Source organism: Hippocampus guttulatus, chromosome 1, assembly GCF_054856545.1.
Source record: "Hippocampus guttulatus isolate MCC_2025c chromosome 1, RoL_Hgut_1.0, whole genome shotgun sequence".
Lineage (NCBI taxonomy): Eukaryota > Metazoa > Chordata > Actinopteri > Syngnathiformes > Syngnathidae > Hippocampus > Hippocampus guttulatus.
In genome coordinates this window covers 19410707-19427501 of record NC_141261.1, presented here as the reverse complement: position 1 = coordinate 19427501, position 16795 = coordinate 19410707, and the positions used below count along the sequence as shown (strand labels likewise).

Sequence of the window (16795 nt, the reverse complement as noted above, 5' to 3'; positions counted from 1 at the left end):
CTGCGCAATGACAGAAAAATGTTTTCAATCTCAGAGTCAGACTCATATTCCAATGAAAACCCTGTAAAAATATTCAACTGTACAAATGATGTCAATTTGTGTCATGTTACCTCTACAGTCACGATGGTGGATGCTGAGGACGATGGCGACCCAGCGAAGAGCAACCCTTTTTATATGTCAGCACTGGAATGTTGATTGTTGCAATCGTGCCATCGGAATATTTTTTGAATTAGTTGACCATGAAGATGATGATATGTTTCAGAGAAAAGGTGGTGCCATAAGACAATGTCCTCCTGGTGTTTTAATTCAAGTCCCACACCCTTGAGGCCTTTGTGTTGACCTACTCCGAACACACCCAACCATTTAAAAGATTCAGTGGCTTTGAAAGCTACACCATCATGGCTTTCAAAGCCTTCGCTGTATACCCCAACACTATCAGAAGCACAGACCTACTTTTAAAACTTTAATGTACAACTAATCATTTAACAGTCTTTTTGTCTTTGTTTCATATCGTTTCTTGACCGCATAGCTTCCAATCCAAACGTTTGTGGGCTATATTGTTTTTTTTTTTTTTTTGTCTGATCAGATTTCTATGGCGCTCCATTTGTGCCCCAAAACAAAATTCGTCATGCGCACTGTCTATGTCTAGTGTGCACGCGACATGACATTTGGCTTTGTCTATTGAATGTTGAACGTGTCATCATGATGTGTCATTCAACAAAATGTTGCGAAAATGGGCTGCTTGATGGCGTCATGGTTGTTTAGGTGTGTAGTTTGGGTATGTCAATTAAAATGTGTGGTGTGGCAATTCATCATTTGACAATGTTATTATTATTCCAGCGAAGCCCTGTAATTAGTACATGTTGAGTTCCAGTTTGTTTGTTTTTTTTCCCCCTAACCTTAAGGGACATTTGGATGGGCTGAACATTGGCACATAAAATATATAAAATAGGTCTACTCTACAGTATATCAGCAGCTCGGATAATGGATGGATGGATGCAATGTCAGCAATAAAATTTACCTCCCTAAAAGAATCTGGTGTGATTGAAGGGATTTTTTTGTGATGAGTAAAACAAGAGATTGGCCCGCCAAATTTTGTTGCGTAGCTCGGAGGGTTTTTTTCAATGTCAGTAGCAATGTTGTTTCCCCCTGGCTTGGTTTAGTGTTTGAGGGTGACCAAATTTCATTTGTACTCCTGTCTACTTGAACCTGTAAAAACATAAAAGCAGTTTGCACAGTATTTTGCATTTATTCACAACTAATGTTCAATTTTGGAGAAATTACCTGCGCGATCTGCCAACGTTGGAGCCCAGTGAGCTGTCTTTATCGTTAACATCTTATTTTGTTGTTGCGATGTACCAGAGGGATCTGTGAGATGAATTCCCATGATGCAGCAGCCATTTTGTATTCCCATACCAGCAGACAGCAAATTATGTTGTGTTATTTCTAACGTGTCAGAAATATTGTCTTTTTACCATTTATTACAATTACAAGACGAGAGTGGAATGGGTTTACGGAACAGTTAAGATCATTTAGAGAGTTTGAAGGGCAACACATGGAAATTTGTCACACATTTACCGTTGTCCAAAAGGTGTACAGTATTTCATTGGGCCACCAGCATTTGCTCGGTCAACAAGGACTGCCTTTCCTAAGAATGTCCAAGATTTTACAATTCATAGGTGTCAAACTCAGGTCCTGGAGGGCCGCTGTCCTGCATGTTTTCCAAGTCTTCCTGCTGCAACACACCTGATTCAAATGAACAGGTTCAATATCAGGCTTCTGCAGAGCTTGCTGATGATCTGATCATTTGAATCAGGTGTGTTGCAACAGGAAGACTTGGAAAACATGCAGGGCAGCGGCCCTCCAGGACCCGAGTTTGACACCTATGTTTTACATCATCATGGGATTTTTAGCGTGGGTGTTTCGGCATGGCACCCATTCACACAATCATAAAAGATTGATTTTATGATTTTAAGCCGCGTGAGTGGCTGCCTTTCCAGCAGCTCCTATATTTTGTTGTTCTACTTCTTCCTTTCATAACTTTGCTGCTGTGAATCGGGAATTTCTCCATTGCGAGACTAATAAAGGTTTTCTTATCTTATCTTATAATCATGGCAGCATTAAAAAGAAATGCCAAATTAGATTTGTCTTTTTTTTTTTTTTTACAGGTGTATTTACCGTTATTGGATCAATAATGATGCCGTTAGATGAAAATGAACCAAAACATAAATGTTGTTTTAAGCAATGCCTGCAGCCTTGTACAGTCTTGTACGAGCGCACACTTTGAAGACAAAGTTGACCAGACCACAAACATCTTTTTTATGTTTTAATTAAAAACATATTTGTTTAAAAACACAACAAAGAAAAAAACCCAAAAGAATACAAAGAGCAGACATGCCACAAAGCAAATTAAGGAAAAACATTTTACAACATAAATTAAAGTAAGCTTAATTCATATTGGGTGTGTGTCAGAGAGTGAAAAAAAAGGTATCTATTCAGCCTCGCACAGTCACACCTTGCTCTTCAATTATTGTCCTTTGTTAGCAGAAGATCAGGTCATGAGTAAGTCAACGGATCTGGTATCCTGGCATGTTGTCACACGGGCGTGGAGCATCTGTTCTGGAAAAGCTGCTCTACCACCGAAGAGTCGGCCAGCGTGGAGATGTCGCCCAGGTCCCGCTCGCCGCCGGCGATCTTGCGCAGCACGCGGCGCATGATCTTGCCTGGAAGAGACAACACTTTAGGGATAAGGACTACGATACATAAATCAGGCATGGGCCAGTTAACCGATTTCAAGATATATCGCCGTCTCAAAACTGACAACGAAAAAGTCCAATCTTTGGGAAATGTTCCATTCCTGCCACTAGATTGAGGAAGGATTGGGTCATTTTCTTATACTTTGATCAATAATGGTAAAGGCATACCCGACTGAATTTCATTCTGAAAATCAATTCACTTTACTGTTGAGTATTTGAGTTATTGGCAGTGGTTATCATTGAAAAGGTGACTGATTCTTAGATAAACAAATGTCACCAGTAAAACGGGGGGGGGGGGGGGGGGGGCGTTGGTAAATTCACTCTAACACCTACAATCACTGAAAAAGTGTGTGTTTGGAAAGGCAAAGTGTCCTCCGCTCCCATTCATTTCCAAGGGTAGCGTACATCATAAAGCGATCAGCAGCTCATGCTTGAACGGTTTCCATGTGTACAGCCTGAGATACTGGGCTCCAGCTCTCCTTTACTGGTGCACTCTGAATAACCAAACGGCACATTTCAGAATCAGAATCAGAATCAGAATCATCTTTATTGGCCAAGTATGTAGAACACACAAGGAATTTGTCTCCGGTATAACACACTGCATTAGTATCATGGTAAACAAGGACATGACAAATAGGTATGCAAGGACATTTCGTAATGTTAGTGAACAAAGATCTGAGTTTCCGAACAATCGGAATGAAACAGTTGCGTGTTCAAAGTGTATTTTCGAAAGCACCCATAATTAGCGAACAAGGATTTTGGGTGCGAGTTTGAACTCCACTGTACTTGGTCTTGGTTTTTGTAGAATAAATCTCCCCCCAAAAATATGACTAAGGCTATGTTCACACCAACTCAATTCAATTTTTTTTCTCGCCCATATGCAACATGTATCAATTTTTTTCATGCAGTGCGAATAGTACAGTTCAGATTTTTTCAAATCCGACCTGGGCCTCTTTCGTCTCTTGGTATAAATTGGATATGTATGCGATGTGTCTGCAGTATGAACGTTCATCTGTAACCCATCCAACCTATAAGTCATCAATAGCCAAATATTGCCTCTGTGCGAGCGAAGGGAGCCAGTGCTCAGGAGACTACTGACAATCGTCCATGAATCTGCAAAGTTGTTCAGCATAACCAAGATGACTTTATCTAACTGACTTGAATTTAATACCACTTGTGATGTCTCTTTTTTTGAAGAATATTTACTATGTAATATCTACCGAACTGTCACTTGAAGTGAGCAACTCCCCTGTCACCACACAGCATAACTACAGCTACAATTGAGAAATTTCCAGATTTTTGCACCCCAATCCGTACCTGATCTGGTCTTGGGTAGCGCTGGAGCATCTTGAATGAAATCGGGTGTGGCAATGGCACCGATCTTTTCACGCACTGTTGACCAACAAGCAATTAGTTTACAATAGTTTTCAGGGAAAGTTTTTAAATCTTTTTTTTTTTTTTAATCAAAATGTTTTTGCAGTAAAAAATATTTCAACACTCAGCAGTATTTAATATCATGATGCACACCATACTCATACTGACCAAATATGCAAATACAGAAAAATAAAGATAAAACAGCACTTGTGTTTTTACACCCATCTTTTATGAATTGAACTCAAACTACTGAAATAAAAATCCACATTTCACAATGTCCTTTTATTGGGCCATCATTGAGTTCAATTCAAGAAAAATTACAACAAATACATAAGTGCTGACTTTATGAAAAAAAGGTTGAGCCAAGTCATGAAAACAACACAGAAAGAGAATTCGGAGCATTTTACTGAAGAGAAGCCACCTTGATTTTTGAGCTGGACCGCCAACGTGTGATTGAAGGCGACACCGTCTCGTAACGTCACAAAGCAGTAGAGACTTTCTCCTTTGACGGGGTGATGCCGACCCACCACGGCGGCCTCGGCGACGGCCTCATGCTCCACCAATGCTGACTCCACCTCTACCGTGCTTAGCAAATGACCTGCAAAGACGCATCAAACTACTGTCAGGTGAAGGCTACACAACATGGCCTTGAAAAAAAAAAAAGGGGGTTTGCATTAAATGAAAATAGAAAAAGTTTTGCCTGTCACCTCTCACGCAAATTTATTCTTGAAATTTTCAAATGTTATTCAACCTTTGTTTCTCTCAGAAAGGCAGTTGAAAACAGATTCGGACTTGCTCTGTTGACATTTGGCAGCAATCAGCAAATGTTAAATAATATTATACATGACTAACAATTTTTTTTTGTCTTGGAAAAAAATACACCTATAAGCTTACAGTAAAAAAAATACTAAAATAAAAATCCAACATTGCTATTGAATAAAGACATTTATATTCTTGTTACATTTCAATACTTCTATCCCCCTGACGAAAGCTCTTCAACCCTGTAAATTAAAACTTAAAAAATACATTTATACAAATACTTAATTTCTATAACTTTTTCCCCATTTGGGTAAAAATTTAACTTTTTGAACTCTGAAGACTCATTTATTTACTTTTGTGTATTTATTTATTTCCCAATTAAAAACATGAAAATGTTATGCTTTTTCTAGAAAAAAAAATTCTCTCTTAAAAAGGAAAACAAATTCTACCCGGGTGAATTCATTTTTTTCTCCCCTGAAGGGGGGAGGGGCGAACTAAACTTCCTTCTTTAATATTCCCCCATTTTTCAATGTGGATGTGGCCTGAGACACAGAGAGGTTGCCCTGACCTGAGACGTTAAGCATGTCGTCTATCCTCCCGGTGATCCAATAGTATCCGTCCTTGTCTCTACGGCAGCCTGCACATGGAAGAAAAACAAAAACCATACAAAACATCCACATCATCAGCATAGCGATGGATTGCAACGCCGCCTCACTGCTGCATCCCCTCACCATCTCCAGTCACGTAGTATCCCGGGAACTTCTTGAAATAGGTGTTTTCAAACCTGCCGTGATTGCCGAACACCGTCCTCATCACGCCGGGCCATGGCTGCTTGAACACCTGTTTGGAGTGACAAGTCAGACATGACGCCCTTCCTTCTGCTACCAAGCCGAGCAGAAATGCAAATGGCGGCGCTTCCTACCAGGTAACCTTCACTCGGGCCCTCCAACTCCTCACCCGACTCGTTCAAGATCGCTGGCACGACTCCGAAGAATGGAAATGTCTGAAAGAGACAGGTTTCGTGGTATCCACCACCAGGATGTGTGAAAAAAGTTTCAAGGACTCAAGTCCAACATTGATCAGTAAGGAAGTCAGCTATTTTGGTATGAAGCAGCCATTTTAGCCATTTCCCGGGTTGGAACTTTAGTTATTTGCATCTAGGAATTTCACACAGATGGGTCCAAATCAGAAGCAGGTATGAAGGAAGCTCAATTGAGAAGATTTTTTTTTGGGGGGGTTGGAGATGAGACCTATTGCAAATGGACTAACCGTAAGCTATTTCGGCTGCTGTTACAGGATAGCGCTATTATTTGAAATTCGATGCTGTGTCGTGCTGTACATTACACACGATGGGATTACCTACTTGATCCATGTATCCCCACTCGCACTGAGAGCACACATTTTAGGCGCTGATAAATGAAATGTGTTATTATTATTATTATTATCGTATGTTGGTGTCTTACATTGTCATTGCTAAGGCGGTTCTATTAGGCTGCCGGCCACTCCGCACATTATATCGGCAGCATTGTTCATTGCAAATCATTAAAGATGCATAGTTCCTAAGGGAACTATGCTTGAAATTGCTTTAGCTCTAAGTATTACTCAAATGATGGCTGGTCAAGTTTCCTTCACTCTTGACCTTTAAGTGTTAAAGTGCAGCATATTTTCCAATAGTGTGACAGTGGACTTCCTCACTTTATAATTGACTTACAGCAGAGCCTGGCTTCATGGGCGTGGCTGCCGGCAGAGGCGTCATCACGTGTCCGCCCTGGAAGACACAACGCACAGTTATAGAGATGTGTCCAGCAGGGGACGCCGCCGAGTGAACTCACCGTCTCTGTCTGCCAGAACGTATCGACGATGGGACATCTACCATCTCCGACCACCTTGAAGTACCACTGCCAGGCCTCAGGGTTGATGGGCTCTCCGACCGTGCCCAAAACTTTCAGAGAGTCTCGCTTGTATCTGTTCATACACAAACACACAAATGTCAAAGTGAAGTGGCGCCAAGATGTGGGGTTTGACAGAAGGGACATTAAGTTGCTCACTTCTGCACTGGCTCGCTGCCGTACTTCATCAACAGCCTGATGGCGGTGGGCGCTGTGTAGAACTTGCTCACGTGATATTTGTCTATAATCCCCCACATGCGGCTCACATCCGGGTACGTGGGAAGACCCTCAAACTGAAACACACACACACACACACACACACACACACACACACACACACACACACACACTCATTCACATACAAAGTAAACAACTCATGTTCAGATCTTGTTAAAGCCAGCCACGACCATCATTGACCCTCACGCAGCTCCGCCCCTGAGCATAGCATGACTTCGGCCCCCCACGCTATCTCACCAAGACGCTGGTGGCGCCATTGGCCAGCGGCCCGTAAGTGATGTATGAGTGTCCGGTGATCCAGCCGATGTCAGCCGTGCACCAGTAAACGTCGTCAGGCCGGTAGTCAAAGACCAGCTTGAAGGTGGCGGCGGTGTAGAGCATGTAGCCGCTGATTGTGTGAAGGACACCCTGGGGAATAATACAATGCCATTTTTTTTGTTGTTTTATTTTGGTTTTTTATTACTACGGGTACAGAATGAGCGACGACTGCGATAATCTATAAACTTGAAATTGAATTTATAACAATACATCACAATGTCTATGTCGGTGAAAAACACATTAAGGTGTCATTTCTGCCAGTAGGGAAAGCCATGACGTTCTCTCAAAAATGCCAACATTCTTTTCTTTTTTGTTTTTTTAACTGTCTTAAATTCTAGTGGGTTTTTTTCCTTTGCTTTAATTCGTTTTAATTATTTGATTGGTAAATGTGGCACGGTGTACAACTGCTAATCACGTCCGCCTCACAGTGCAGGGGTTCAATTCCGGCTTTGGCCTTCCTGTGTCGAATTTGCATGTTCTTCCCGTGCCTGCGTGGGTTTTCTCGGACAGTTGACCAATTATGGTTATTTAATGATGAGTACTCAAAATTCTTGACCATGATTTGAAAAAGGAAATGACAAAAATGTGTTTCTTTTCTTTTTTTTTTTTTTAAGAATTTTTGGAGACATCATGATACATCAAAGCTGATTTTCTTCCAACATTGATTTTTACTTGATTGTTCATCACCGGTAAAAAGATTAGATCTGCGAGTTACTCCGCCATTCCCACCCTTCGTGTTTTCACCAATGAATTCCACGTGGTTTACTCTACCTTGGGCTTGCCAGTGGAGCCGCTGGTGTAGAGGATAAAGAGAGGATCTTCAGACGCGCACCACACTGGTTCACACTCGTCTGACGAGTCAGCCATCAGAGCATGCCAACATTTGTCCACTTGCGGGTTCCACGGCACCTGGCGAGGGGTATGAGGATTCCAATGTTACCAACATTGAACAAGGAAACGCACAAGCTAATGTCTTATACCATCCGAGTCTCACAATAAAAGTGAAAAGTGAAAGGTTAGTCAGACAAATAAGTCTCCAAACACGCAGGAAACGACCCATCAGCATGAGCTAAGGAAAAACAAGTGATGTTTATTGGAGCAAAAAAGAAATAAAATCAACATCTATGTCTACCATACATGGGGTGGTTCTTTGCTGTGACATGTTTACAACAGTAGTGAGACAATCAATAGTGACAGCAGCTTGTGGTTTAAGTCGAAACGTGCACTGTGATTGTTATCACACTTCAAGTGCTCGGCAGACAACAAAAGTATTAGTTACGGTATTTGGAATGATGCAAAGAAATGCAAAATAAGTTGCTAGCTATTATCTTCATGCTGATAAAAATAAATCTGGATGCGTGAGGAAAGCAAGTGTGATGACGGACAGGAAAGAGATAAAAGTGTTCAGTTTATTTAAAAAGCCAACAAACATCTGAGAACATGGACAACCGTTTCTTCTAATTCGGGAGGGCTAGTTGACGCCAATCAATGAGCAATTAATACATTTTCATACATCAATCACAATTAAATTGTTCGGGGTCCACTTAATGTATTTATTGTTTTAAAGAAAAGTGGTTTGTTGTTACAGTAGCAATGTGTAAAAGATACTTCTGGTTAACTTACTGTTATCGGCATGAAAAATAAAAAAAATATTTCTTTGACAAATAAGAATATGTGGAAATTCGCCCATACCTGGCGGTAGACCCAATCTTTTTCGTTAGATTCCAGAAATAACCAAGCAGAGACATTGTCATCTTTTCAGATGTTTGCGCCTATCAGACACACAATTGGGAGGTCGGGTAAAAACAACAATATTTGTACAAATATTTTTGCGATAAGTCTTTGACATGTGTTGTGTGTAATTAAAGCTGCAAGCTTAATGATGACATCTTGTGTTCATCTGTCACTTTACTAGGAGCACCGCCAAATGACTTAAAAGTCATATTGGGGACCTCTAAAATACAGATACTTGCAACAACTGGTGGATTTTCAGGCAGGTTGTTATGGCCTCCAAAAAGCACCATAAAGACAGAAAACATATTTTAAAAAGTCAATTTAACTTCACCATTGTAATTTCATCTCAGTGTCAATGCCAAGTGTGACACACAAAAGGCATACGTGAAAAGCGCAAGCTTGATTGTTTTTACCCTTCAGCAGTTTTTTTTTTGTTTTGATTTGTTTTTTTGTGTGAGTCAACCCTGGTGGTGGAGAAGAAAAAACACAATGTGCGGCAGGGTTTTGGCTGAAAGGATGACGAGTACCTGTGGAACAGGACGAGTTTTTCTTACTCTGCCTGTTTCTGTCTCCTGCTGGAGGGAGGAGAAACGCCAAGCAAGGATGATCATGAAGGGGATGGGTTATTTTCAAAAGGAAAGTGAAAACAACAATATCACGAGATGGAACCCGTCTAAAAAAAAGTCCAAAGGCCATCAGTTTTGTAAAGGTTAAAACAATTACTGTGAAATGTAAAAATTAGAGGAAAGGATTTACAATTTTCAAAATGACAGTGACTAATACCTTTTATGTTTAACCGTTAAAACTTCTTTTGATACTCGTATGACATCAGAATCAATACAAAGCAACCAAATGAGCGTCGCAAACAGGAGAACATAAAAAGCCTTGTTAACTTAGCTGGCAAAGCCTTCAAAAACTACAGATAGCGACTCCGCTTTGTTTTACTTGTGCAGTAGGTGACCCAGGAGAAATACCTCAAATTTAAAAATGATATCTTTCAATAGGTTAGTTTGGGGATCCGACCAGTCGAAAATGTTTCACTTTTGGGATTCGGTGGTTTATCAAAGGAATGAGTGCGTGAAAAAGAAGCTCACCTGGAGGTCAGGACAAGGGCGTTTGGCGGGAGGAGAGCTAAGGCAAGGGTCTTGTTCTTCTTTGGATAAATGTTTCAATACGATGCACCTCTCAAGTGAGAATCCTCTGGACGCATAAAAAAAAAAAAAAAAAAAAAGAATTGACACTACATCGTCTTAACCGTTTTTCTTATTTGTTATAGGATAAATGTGAAGCGGCAAGCATCATCATGAATACCAGCCGTTTCTTTCCTATGAAACGCATGCATGGCAAAAAATAAATTAAAAAATGGTTTTTCGTTATCAGTAACTCAATTTTGTCATTTTTAAGGCAAAAAAAAAAGACAAAACAATAACAAATATTGAAATAAATGTGCGTGCGTCAAGAGTACTTGTCTGTGCATTTCTGCAGAGCTTCATCCGCTAAGAGCTTCAAATTGATCAGCTTGTCCCCACGGTAGAAGCCATCTAAAGAAGGGTGCCAATCACAATTCTTTTTAAACAAGGGAGGGGGGGGGGGGGTAAGAATCACACCCAATAATAACGAGTATGACTATATAGCCTCTTTCAAGAATTCCAACAGTTGGTACTAACTAAATAAGCCTCTTTAAGTGACATTTTACATTTAAAAGTGATAGAAACAGACTTTGCAATGCTTGGTCTACTGCAGGGGTGTCAAACTCATTTTTGTCGCAGGTCAGATTTGAATTATTTTCCCTTGGAGGGCCGTTATGACTGAAACCATATAAAGAAATCAAGAATAGCGGTTTATTCACCTATTGTTTAATGGAATACAACTTTGTCACATGTGCTGTACGTATGTGTAACTTACAGCACAGATGAAATTTCTTCCCTCTCAGCATAAGTTACAGTAATGACGAGTTTGGTAACAAGAAAAGGTTAAATTTGTGTGTGTGTGTGTATTATCACCGGAAGTTGTTAGCAATTACCAGTCTGCAATTGCAGCTTGCGATCAGAGCTGTTGCGATGTTTTTTATTTTATTTCTCTCATTTAAAGTTTGTTTCATCTGCAATTCACCAATGGCACTGGCAAAGAATGGGAATATGGAGCGCCAGGAGAAGCATTTTAAAACGGTACGCGTGAGCTACGATGGTGGTCTTGCACTTAACATCTTGAAAAAATACCCCTACGTCAGTTCTTTACTAAGGTAGGCAGTGATTTCCTTTTCACACACACTTGTATCTACTTTCTTTTTCCGTTTCGTTCATGTTCTGAGCCGTTATGACTGTTGCTCATCATGGCATGCGTGTGCGCGCGTATGTGTCTATGTGTACACATGCAGGAACGGCTCAATCTCGGGAGGTTGGTTGCTTGAAAAGTAGATTTTCGGTCAAAAGGAGTTGGGCACCCCTGATTTACACTATTCCATTTTATGCTGGCGCGGACAAAAAGGCATGTGAATTCACCTGCAGTGATGAGCAGCGAACACTGCGAGTCCACAATCCGGTCACACAGCGACTCAGCAGAGAAACCTGCAAACTATCAGAGGGCATTTCAACATAATTTCCCATCTGCACGCTCAGACCTGCGCTTCCCGCTCCCGACATACCACGATGGAGTGAACGGCTCCGATGCGAGCGCAGGCCAACATGGCCACCACCAACTCCACCACCATGGGCATGTAAATGGCTATTCGGTCCCCTTTCTTGACACCTGCCGCACACAAATGTACACAATGTACAATTAAATGAGCATCACATTTAGTCGCTGCAGATGGGCTCGTGATTAAGTGGAAGCGCCAAAAGTACCCTGTGACTTTAGGACGTTAGCAAAGCGACAGACACTGTTCAGCAGCTCTCTGTATGTCACCGTCACCTCATCACCGGGCTCGTTGCCTTCCCTGCAAAAACAAGCACAAACAAAATAATAATTAGCTTCAAGACAAAGATGTGGCAATTTCATTATGATTTTAATTCGCAAACAGTTCAAAGGAATTACTTTGATCTGATGCACATTTTACTTTTTTTTTTTTTAAGTTGGTTTAGTTGAGGGGTAGTAAGGTAGATAAGTGGTTGGCACATCAGACTCAGATCTAAGATTAGAAACTCTGATTTGAAACTCTGCTTGCCAGACAGCGTGCCGCCACAACTCATGGGGTGGCCGCTTCCATCCCCGCCACGGCTGGGGAAAGAGGCTGGAGGGCAAGAGGGGTAAATCAGGTGCACCTTCCAGTGTCTCTATCAAAATGCTCATTTCAATTATGTGACACAGGGAAAAAGTAAGCATGTCAGATAGCAAAAATAATGCCAAAAAAATGTTGAGGTTCTTTGAAAAGGAGAACATGGTCAAGTAATGAAAATGTTGGTGGTCAAACAAATGGCAAAAAAAATAATAATAAAAATAATAATTCATCAGCTGTTGTGTTTTTTTAAAGTGCTCTGGAAATAAAGATTGAGCCAAGTGGTTTTAATTTCATAAACTACAGAAAGATGTACAAGATGACTTTATCCTGAACACCCCACGCGAATTGGGCATACAACTACATTTAATAATGTTTTTTATCCTGTCTTGGATGTTCATCTATACATTTTGAATCAGGAATACTTTTTCCAAGGCTGAGTCACCAAGTATCCACTCCAATAACGTAGTTGCAGTCGTCATTGTAACAAAAACAATAATCAGCAATTACACGAGACACAAACGCCCCCCCCTAACTCCAAACACAGTGATTTCAAGTAGTGTGTGACAACTTATTGTATATTAAGTGGTCTGTGTTTCTTCATACCTTGTGGATTTTGACACAAGAACGTCTGTGTGCTTTTATTAGTACACTTGGGAACCCTTAAAACCCGAAAGTGCATAATGTTTCCATTACTACACAAACAACTTTTCAATACCTAACGATCAATCTTATGCAGAACAAGGTTTTAATTGCTGGGTTGTCAGGATCATACTGACCAGTAGAAGGCCACTTTGTCGCCCAACTTCCTGTCGTGTACGTTGCGGTCGAGGACGTTGTAGCAGATGTTGGTGGATGCTCCCTCCATGCACTTGATGAAAATCTCACCTTTGGTCACGTCAAAGTTGTAGTCCAGGAATCGACCCGTATGTTTGGCCTTCCAGAAGAAGTCCTTGGCCATGTCGCCCCAGAACTCTGTGGGCCCATGAGACAATTACGCATGCCAAGGAGCTAGGAGGTGGAGTTAATTGTGTTTTAAAAGAATGTGGGAGGGACCATAATAAGTATCATTGGGCACTACTCAATTATTTATTTGTGTCTTTTTAAATTAATGAACACAACATGCATGTTCTTTGTAATGCAGGGGAAGCTGGAGTAACCACGGAAGCAAAGTGAGAACACACAAACTCCACACAGGAAGGGCAGAGCACAGATTCGAACCCTGCATCTCTGAGGTGTGAGACAGACGTGCTAATCACTATTTCTGCCCTTTAAGATTTTTCATATTATTTTCTTTTTAAATGTTCATTTTCAGTGTTATCCAATGACTTTGTGCATCAGATAAATCATTTTTACGTGTTTTTTTCTTGCCAGTGCCCCTTGCACTAATTAGTACTTTAATGTTTCATGAATTATCAGTGATTGCAGTGGTTGTGCAGGAATTGCTTCAACACATAATTAATCAATTGCACACCATCGATTGAACGTTGACGAGCGACTAGTTGGCGGTCGCGTCACACTTACTGTCAGGGTCCTCGATGGATTGCATGTACATTTCCTTGAACTTCTCAAAGGTGGGGACGTGAGCCCCCCTGCGCATCTCCTCACCCCCGTAAAAGACGTCGTCCTCGGGCGCCTTGTCGGGAATCATATTCAGATGATGCCTTGGATGCTAACAAGAACCACAGAATGAATCACTGCGAGTGCGAGCAGGCGCTAGTTTAGCTACACTCAAGACTCCACTGGTTTGTTTGTTTTCCCCCGGGGTTACGTTAGCAAAACAAAGAGTGTCCCTTGCTGGTTTTGCGTCGCTTCGGTGTGATGATGCTTGGATTAAAAAAGAAAAAGAGAGACGAAGTGGTCTGCAGAAATGTTACGTGGAGGACGCAGGCGTCGCTAAGCTAACGAGCTAAAATAGCAGAGACGTGTTACAGGCGACGATGACGACAAGGTTCCGCCTTTTTGTCATTTGAGTTGTTTCACTTTGTTTTTAAAAGTTACATCGAAATTCCAAATGGGCCTCTGGCTCTTCGGGGGCCAAGTAGATGAGGAGTGGTGACCGAGTCCTTAAGTGAGCCTTGGTGGTGGCAAAGTCTACTTTTCCCCCTTATTTGACAAGCACAATGAGTGGCACTGACCTCCGTTTACACCCGGCCATAGCCAATCAGAAGCGTGGTGTGTTCGCTAAACCACCGATTTTGCAAAACTCTCAGTGGTCCAATAAAAGTAACAATGTTCGCTACTCCCGTCCAGCAGCCAATCAAGATGTTCAATGGATCATCTGAAAGCTCCGACTCTACAAAACCTTGAAAATTTTCTTTTTTTTTATTGTTCCTATCGAGATAAAATATTTTATGGCGATCCTACTCTATCATTTCCTGGTAATGTATAGATTATTAATAGAAGCGAATGCAACCATCCCAGGTAGTAAAATCACCTAGTTAAAATGCGTGTTCAAATGCTAGTTTCTCCAAGTATAATGTACTGTAATGCTCTTCAATGTGGTCAAGGATGCACGCAGTCGCTGATGCAATCTGTTCGATTTTTAATAAACAAAAAGAGGCAGCAATTAAGACACGTTCACAGGATCTGCTGCTAGCCACAACTCACATCCATGCGCTCCACACTCACTCACTGCTTGAGCCGACCCCCCCCCCAACCTGGCTCGTCCCCTCTCTATGACGTCACCCCTACTCAACTAACCCAGCCCTCATCCATCCATCCATCCATCTTCTACCGCTTATCCGGGGCCGGGTCGCGGGGGCAACAGCTTTAGCAGGGAAGCCCAGACTTCCCTCTCCCTAGCTACTTCTTCCAGCTCTCCCCGGGGGATCCCGAGGCGTTCCCAGGCCAGCTGGGTGACATAGTCACTCCAGCGTGTCCTGGGTCTTCCTCGGGGTCTCCTCCCAGTGGGACATGCCCGGAACACCTCACCAGGGAGGCGTTCAGGAGGCATCCGAATCAGATGCCCAAGCCACCTCATCTGGCTCCTCTCGATGTGGAGGAGAAGCGGCTCGACTCTGAGCCCCTCCCGGATGACCGAGCTTCTCACCTTATCTCTAAGGGAGAGCCCGGACACCCTGCGGAGAAAACTCATTTCGGCCGCTTGTATCCGGGATCTCGTTCTTTCGGTCACGACCCATAGCTCGTGACCATAGATGAGGGTTGGAACGTAGATCGACCGGTAAATTGAGAGCTTCGCCCTTCGGCTCAGCTCCTTCTTCACCACGACAGACCGATACAACGTCCGCATCACAGCAGACGCTGCACCGATCCGCCTGTCGATCTCTCGCTCCCTCCTGCCCTCACTCGTGAACAAGGCCCCAAGATACTTAAACTCCTCCACTTGGGGCAAGATCTCTCCCCCGACCCGGAGGGGGCACTCCACCCTTTTCCGACTGAGGACCATGGTTTCAGATTTGGAGGTGCTGATTTTCATCCCAACCGCTTCACACTCGGCTGCGAAACGCTCCAGTGAGAGTTGGAGAGCCCCGTTTGAAGGAGCCAACAGCACCACATCATCTGCAAAAAGCAGGGATGCAATACTGAGGCCACCAAAACGGACGCCCTCAACGCTTCGGCTGCGCCTAGAAATTCTGTCCATAAAGATTATGAACAGAATCGGCGACAAAGGGCAGCCTTGGCGGAGTCCTACCCTCACTGGAAACGATTCCGACTTACTGCCGGCAATGCGAACCAAACTCTGACATCGGTGGTATAGTGACCGAATAGCCCGTATCAGGGGGTTCGGTACCCCATACCCACGAAGCACCCCCCACAGAACTCCCCGAGGGACCCGGTCAAACGCCTTCTCCAAGTCCACAAAACACATGTAGACTGGTTGGGCGAATTCCCACATACCCTCGAGGACCCTGCTAAGGGTGTAGAGCTGGTCCACTGTTCCACGGCCGGGACGAAAACCACACTGCTCCTCCTCAATCTGAGGCTCGACTTCCTGACGGACCCTCCTCTCCAGCACCCCTGAATAGACCTTACCAGGGAGGCTGAGGAGTGTGATCCCTCTGTAGTTGGAACACACCCTCCGGTCCCCCTTTTTAAAAAGAGGGACTACCACCCCGGTCTGCCAATCCAGAGGCACTCTCCCCGTTGACCACGCGATGTTGCAGAGGCGTGTCAACCAGGACAGCCCCACAACATCCAGAGCCCTGAGGAACTCCGGGCGGATCTCATCCACCCCTGGGGCCCTGCCACCGAGGAGCTTTTTAACCACATCGGTGACTTCAACCACAGAGATAGGAGAGCCCACCTCAGGGTCCTCAGACTCTGCTTCCTCCAAGGAAGACGTGTTGGTGGAGTTGAGGAGGTCTTCGAAGTACTCTGCCCACCGGTTCACAACGTCCCGAGTCGAAGTCAGCAGTGCCCCATCCCCACTGTACACAGTGTTAGTGGTGCACTGCTTCCCCCTCCTGAGACGTCGGATGGTGGACCAGAATTTCCTCGAAGCCGTCCGGAAGTCGGCTTCCATGGCCTCACCGAACTCTTCCCACGCTCGG

The 16795-nt window shown here is 43.1% G+C and overlaps 1 protein-coding gene across 4 annotated transcripts; it reads right to left on the bottom strand.

Annotated features, from left to right (window-relative positions):
• Positions 1-2313: 2313 nt before the first annotated feature.
• Positions 2314-14438, bottom strand: acss2 (acyl-CoA synthetase short chain family member 2). 4 transcript variants are annotated; one of them, XM_086116921.1, is made up of 20 exons: positions 14420-14438; positions 13806-13953; positions 13061-13256; positions 11911-12002; positions 11712-11815; positions 11569-11641; positions 10533-10608; positions 10162-10267; positions 9595-9642; positions 8105-8242; positions 7253-7423; positions 6938-7071; positions 6722-6854; positions 6601-6657; positions 5812-5892; positions 5621-5729; positions 5458-5526; positions 4552-4728; positions 4074-4148; positions 2314-2723 (listed from the first exon to the last, which is right to left on the bottom strand). In XM_086116921.1, the coding sequence occupies exons 2-20, from the start codon at positions 13930-13932 to the stop codon at positions 2596-2598; spliced, it is 2094 nt and encodes a 697-aa protein (XP_085973047.1). In that variant the 5' UTR covers positions 13933-13953; positions 14420-14438; the 3' UTR covers positions 2314-2595. The 4 variants fall into 4 exon arrangements, with proteins under 4 accessions (XP_085973047.1, XP_085973037.1, XP_085973058.1 ...); XM_086116911.1 differs by lacking the exon at positions 14420-14438 and having other exon boundaries at positions 13806-14405; XM_086116932.1 differs by lacking the exon at positions 14420-14438 and having other exon boundaries at positions 9595-9639; positions 13806-14405.
• Positions 14439-16795: the final 2357 nt, after the last annotated feature.

Coding starts and splice junctions, on each gene's coding strand:
- acss2 (XM_086116921.1), bottom strand. CDS start 13,932: ATGATTCCCGACAAGGCGCCCGAGGACGACGTCTTTTACGGGGGTGAG. Junction 13,257..13,805: donor ATCCATCGAGGACCCTGACA/GTAAGTGTGACG, acceptor ATGGGCCCACAG/AGTTCTGGGGCGACATGGCC. Junction 9,643..10,161: donor GCCCTTGTCCTGACCTCCAG/GTGAGCTTCTTT, acceptor TCCTCCCTCCAG/CAGGAGACAGAAACAGGCAG.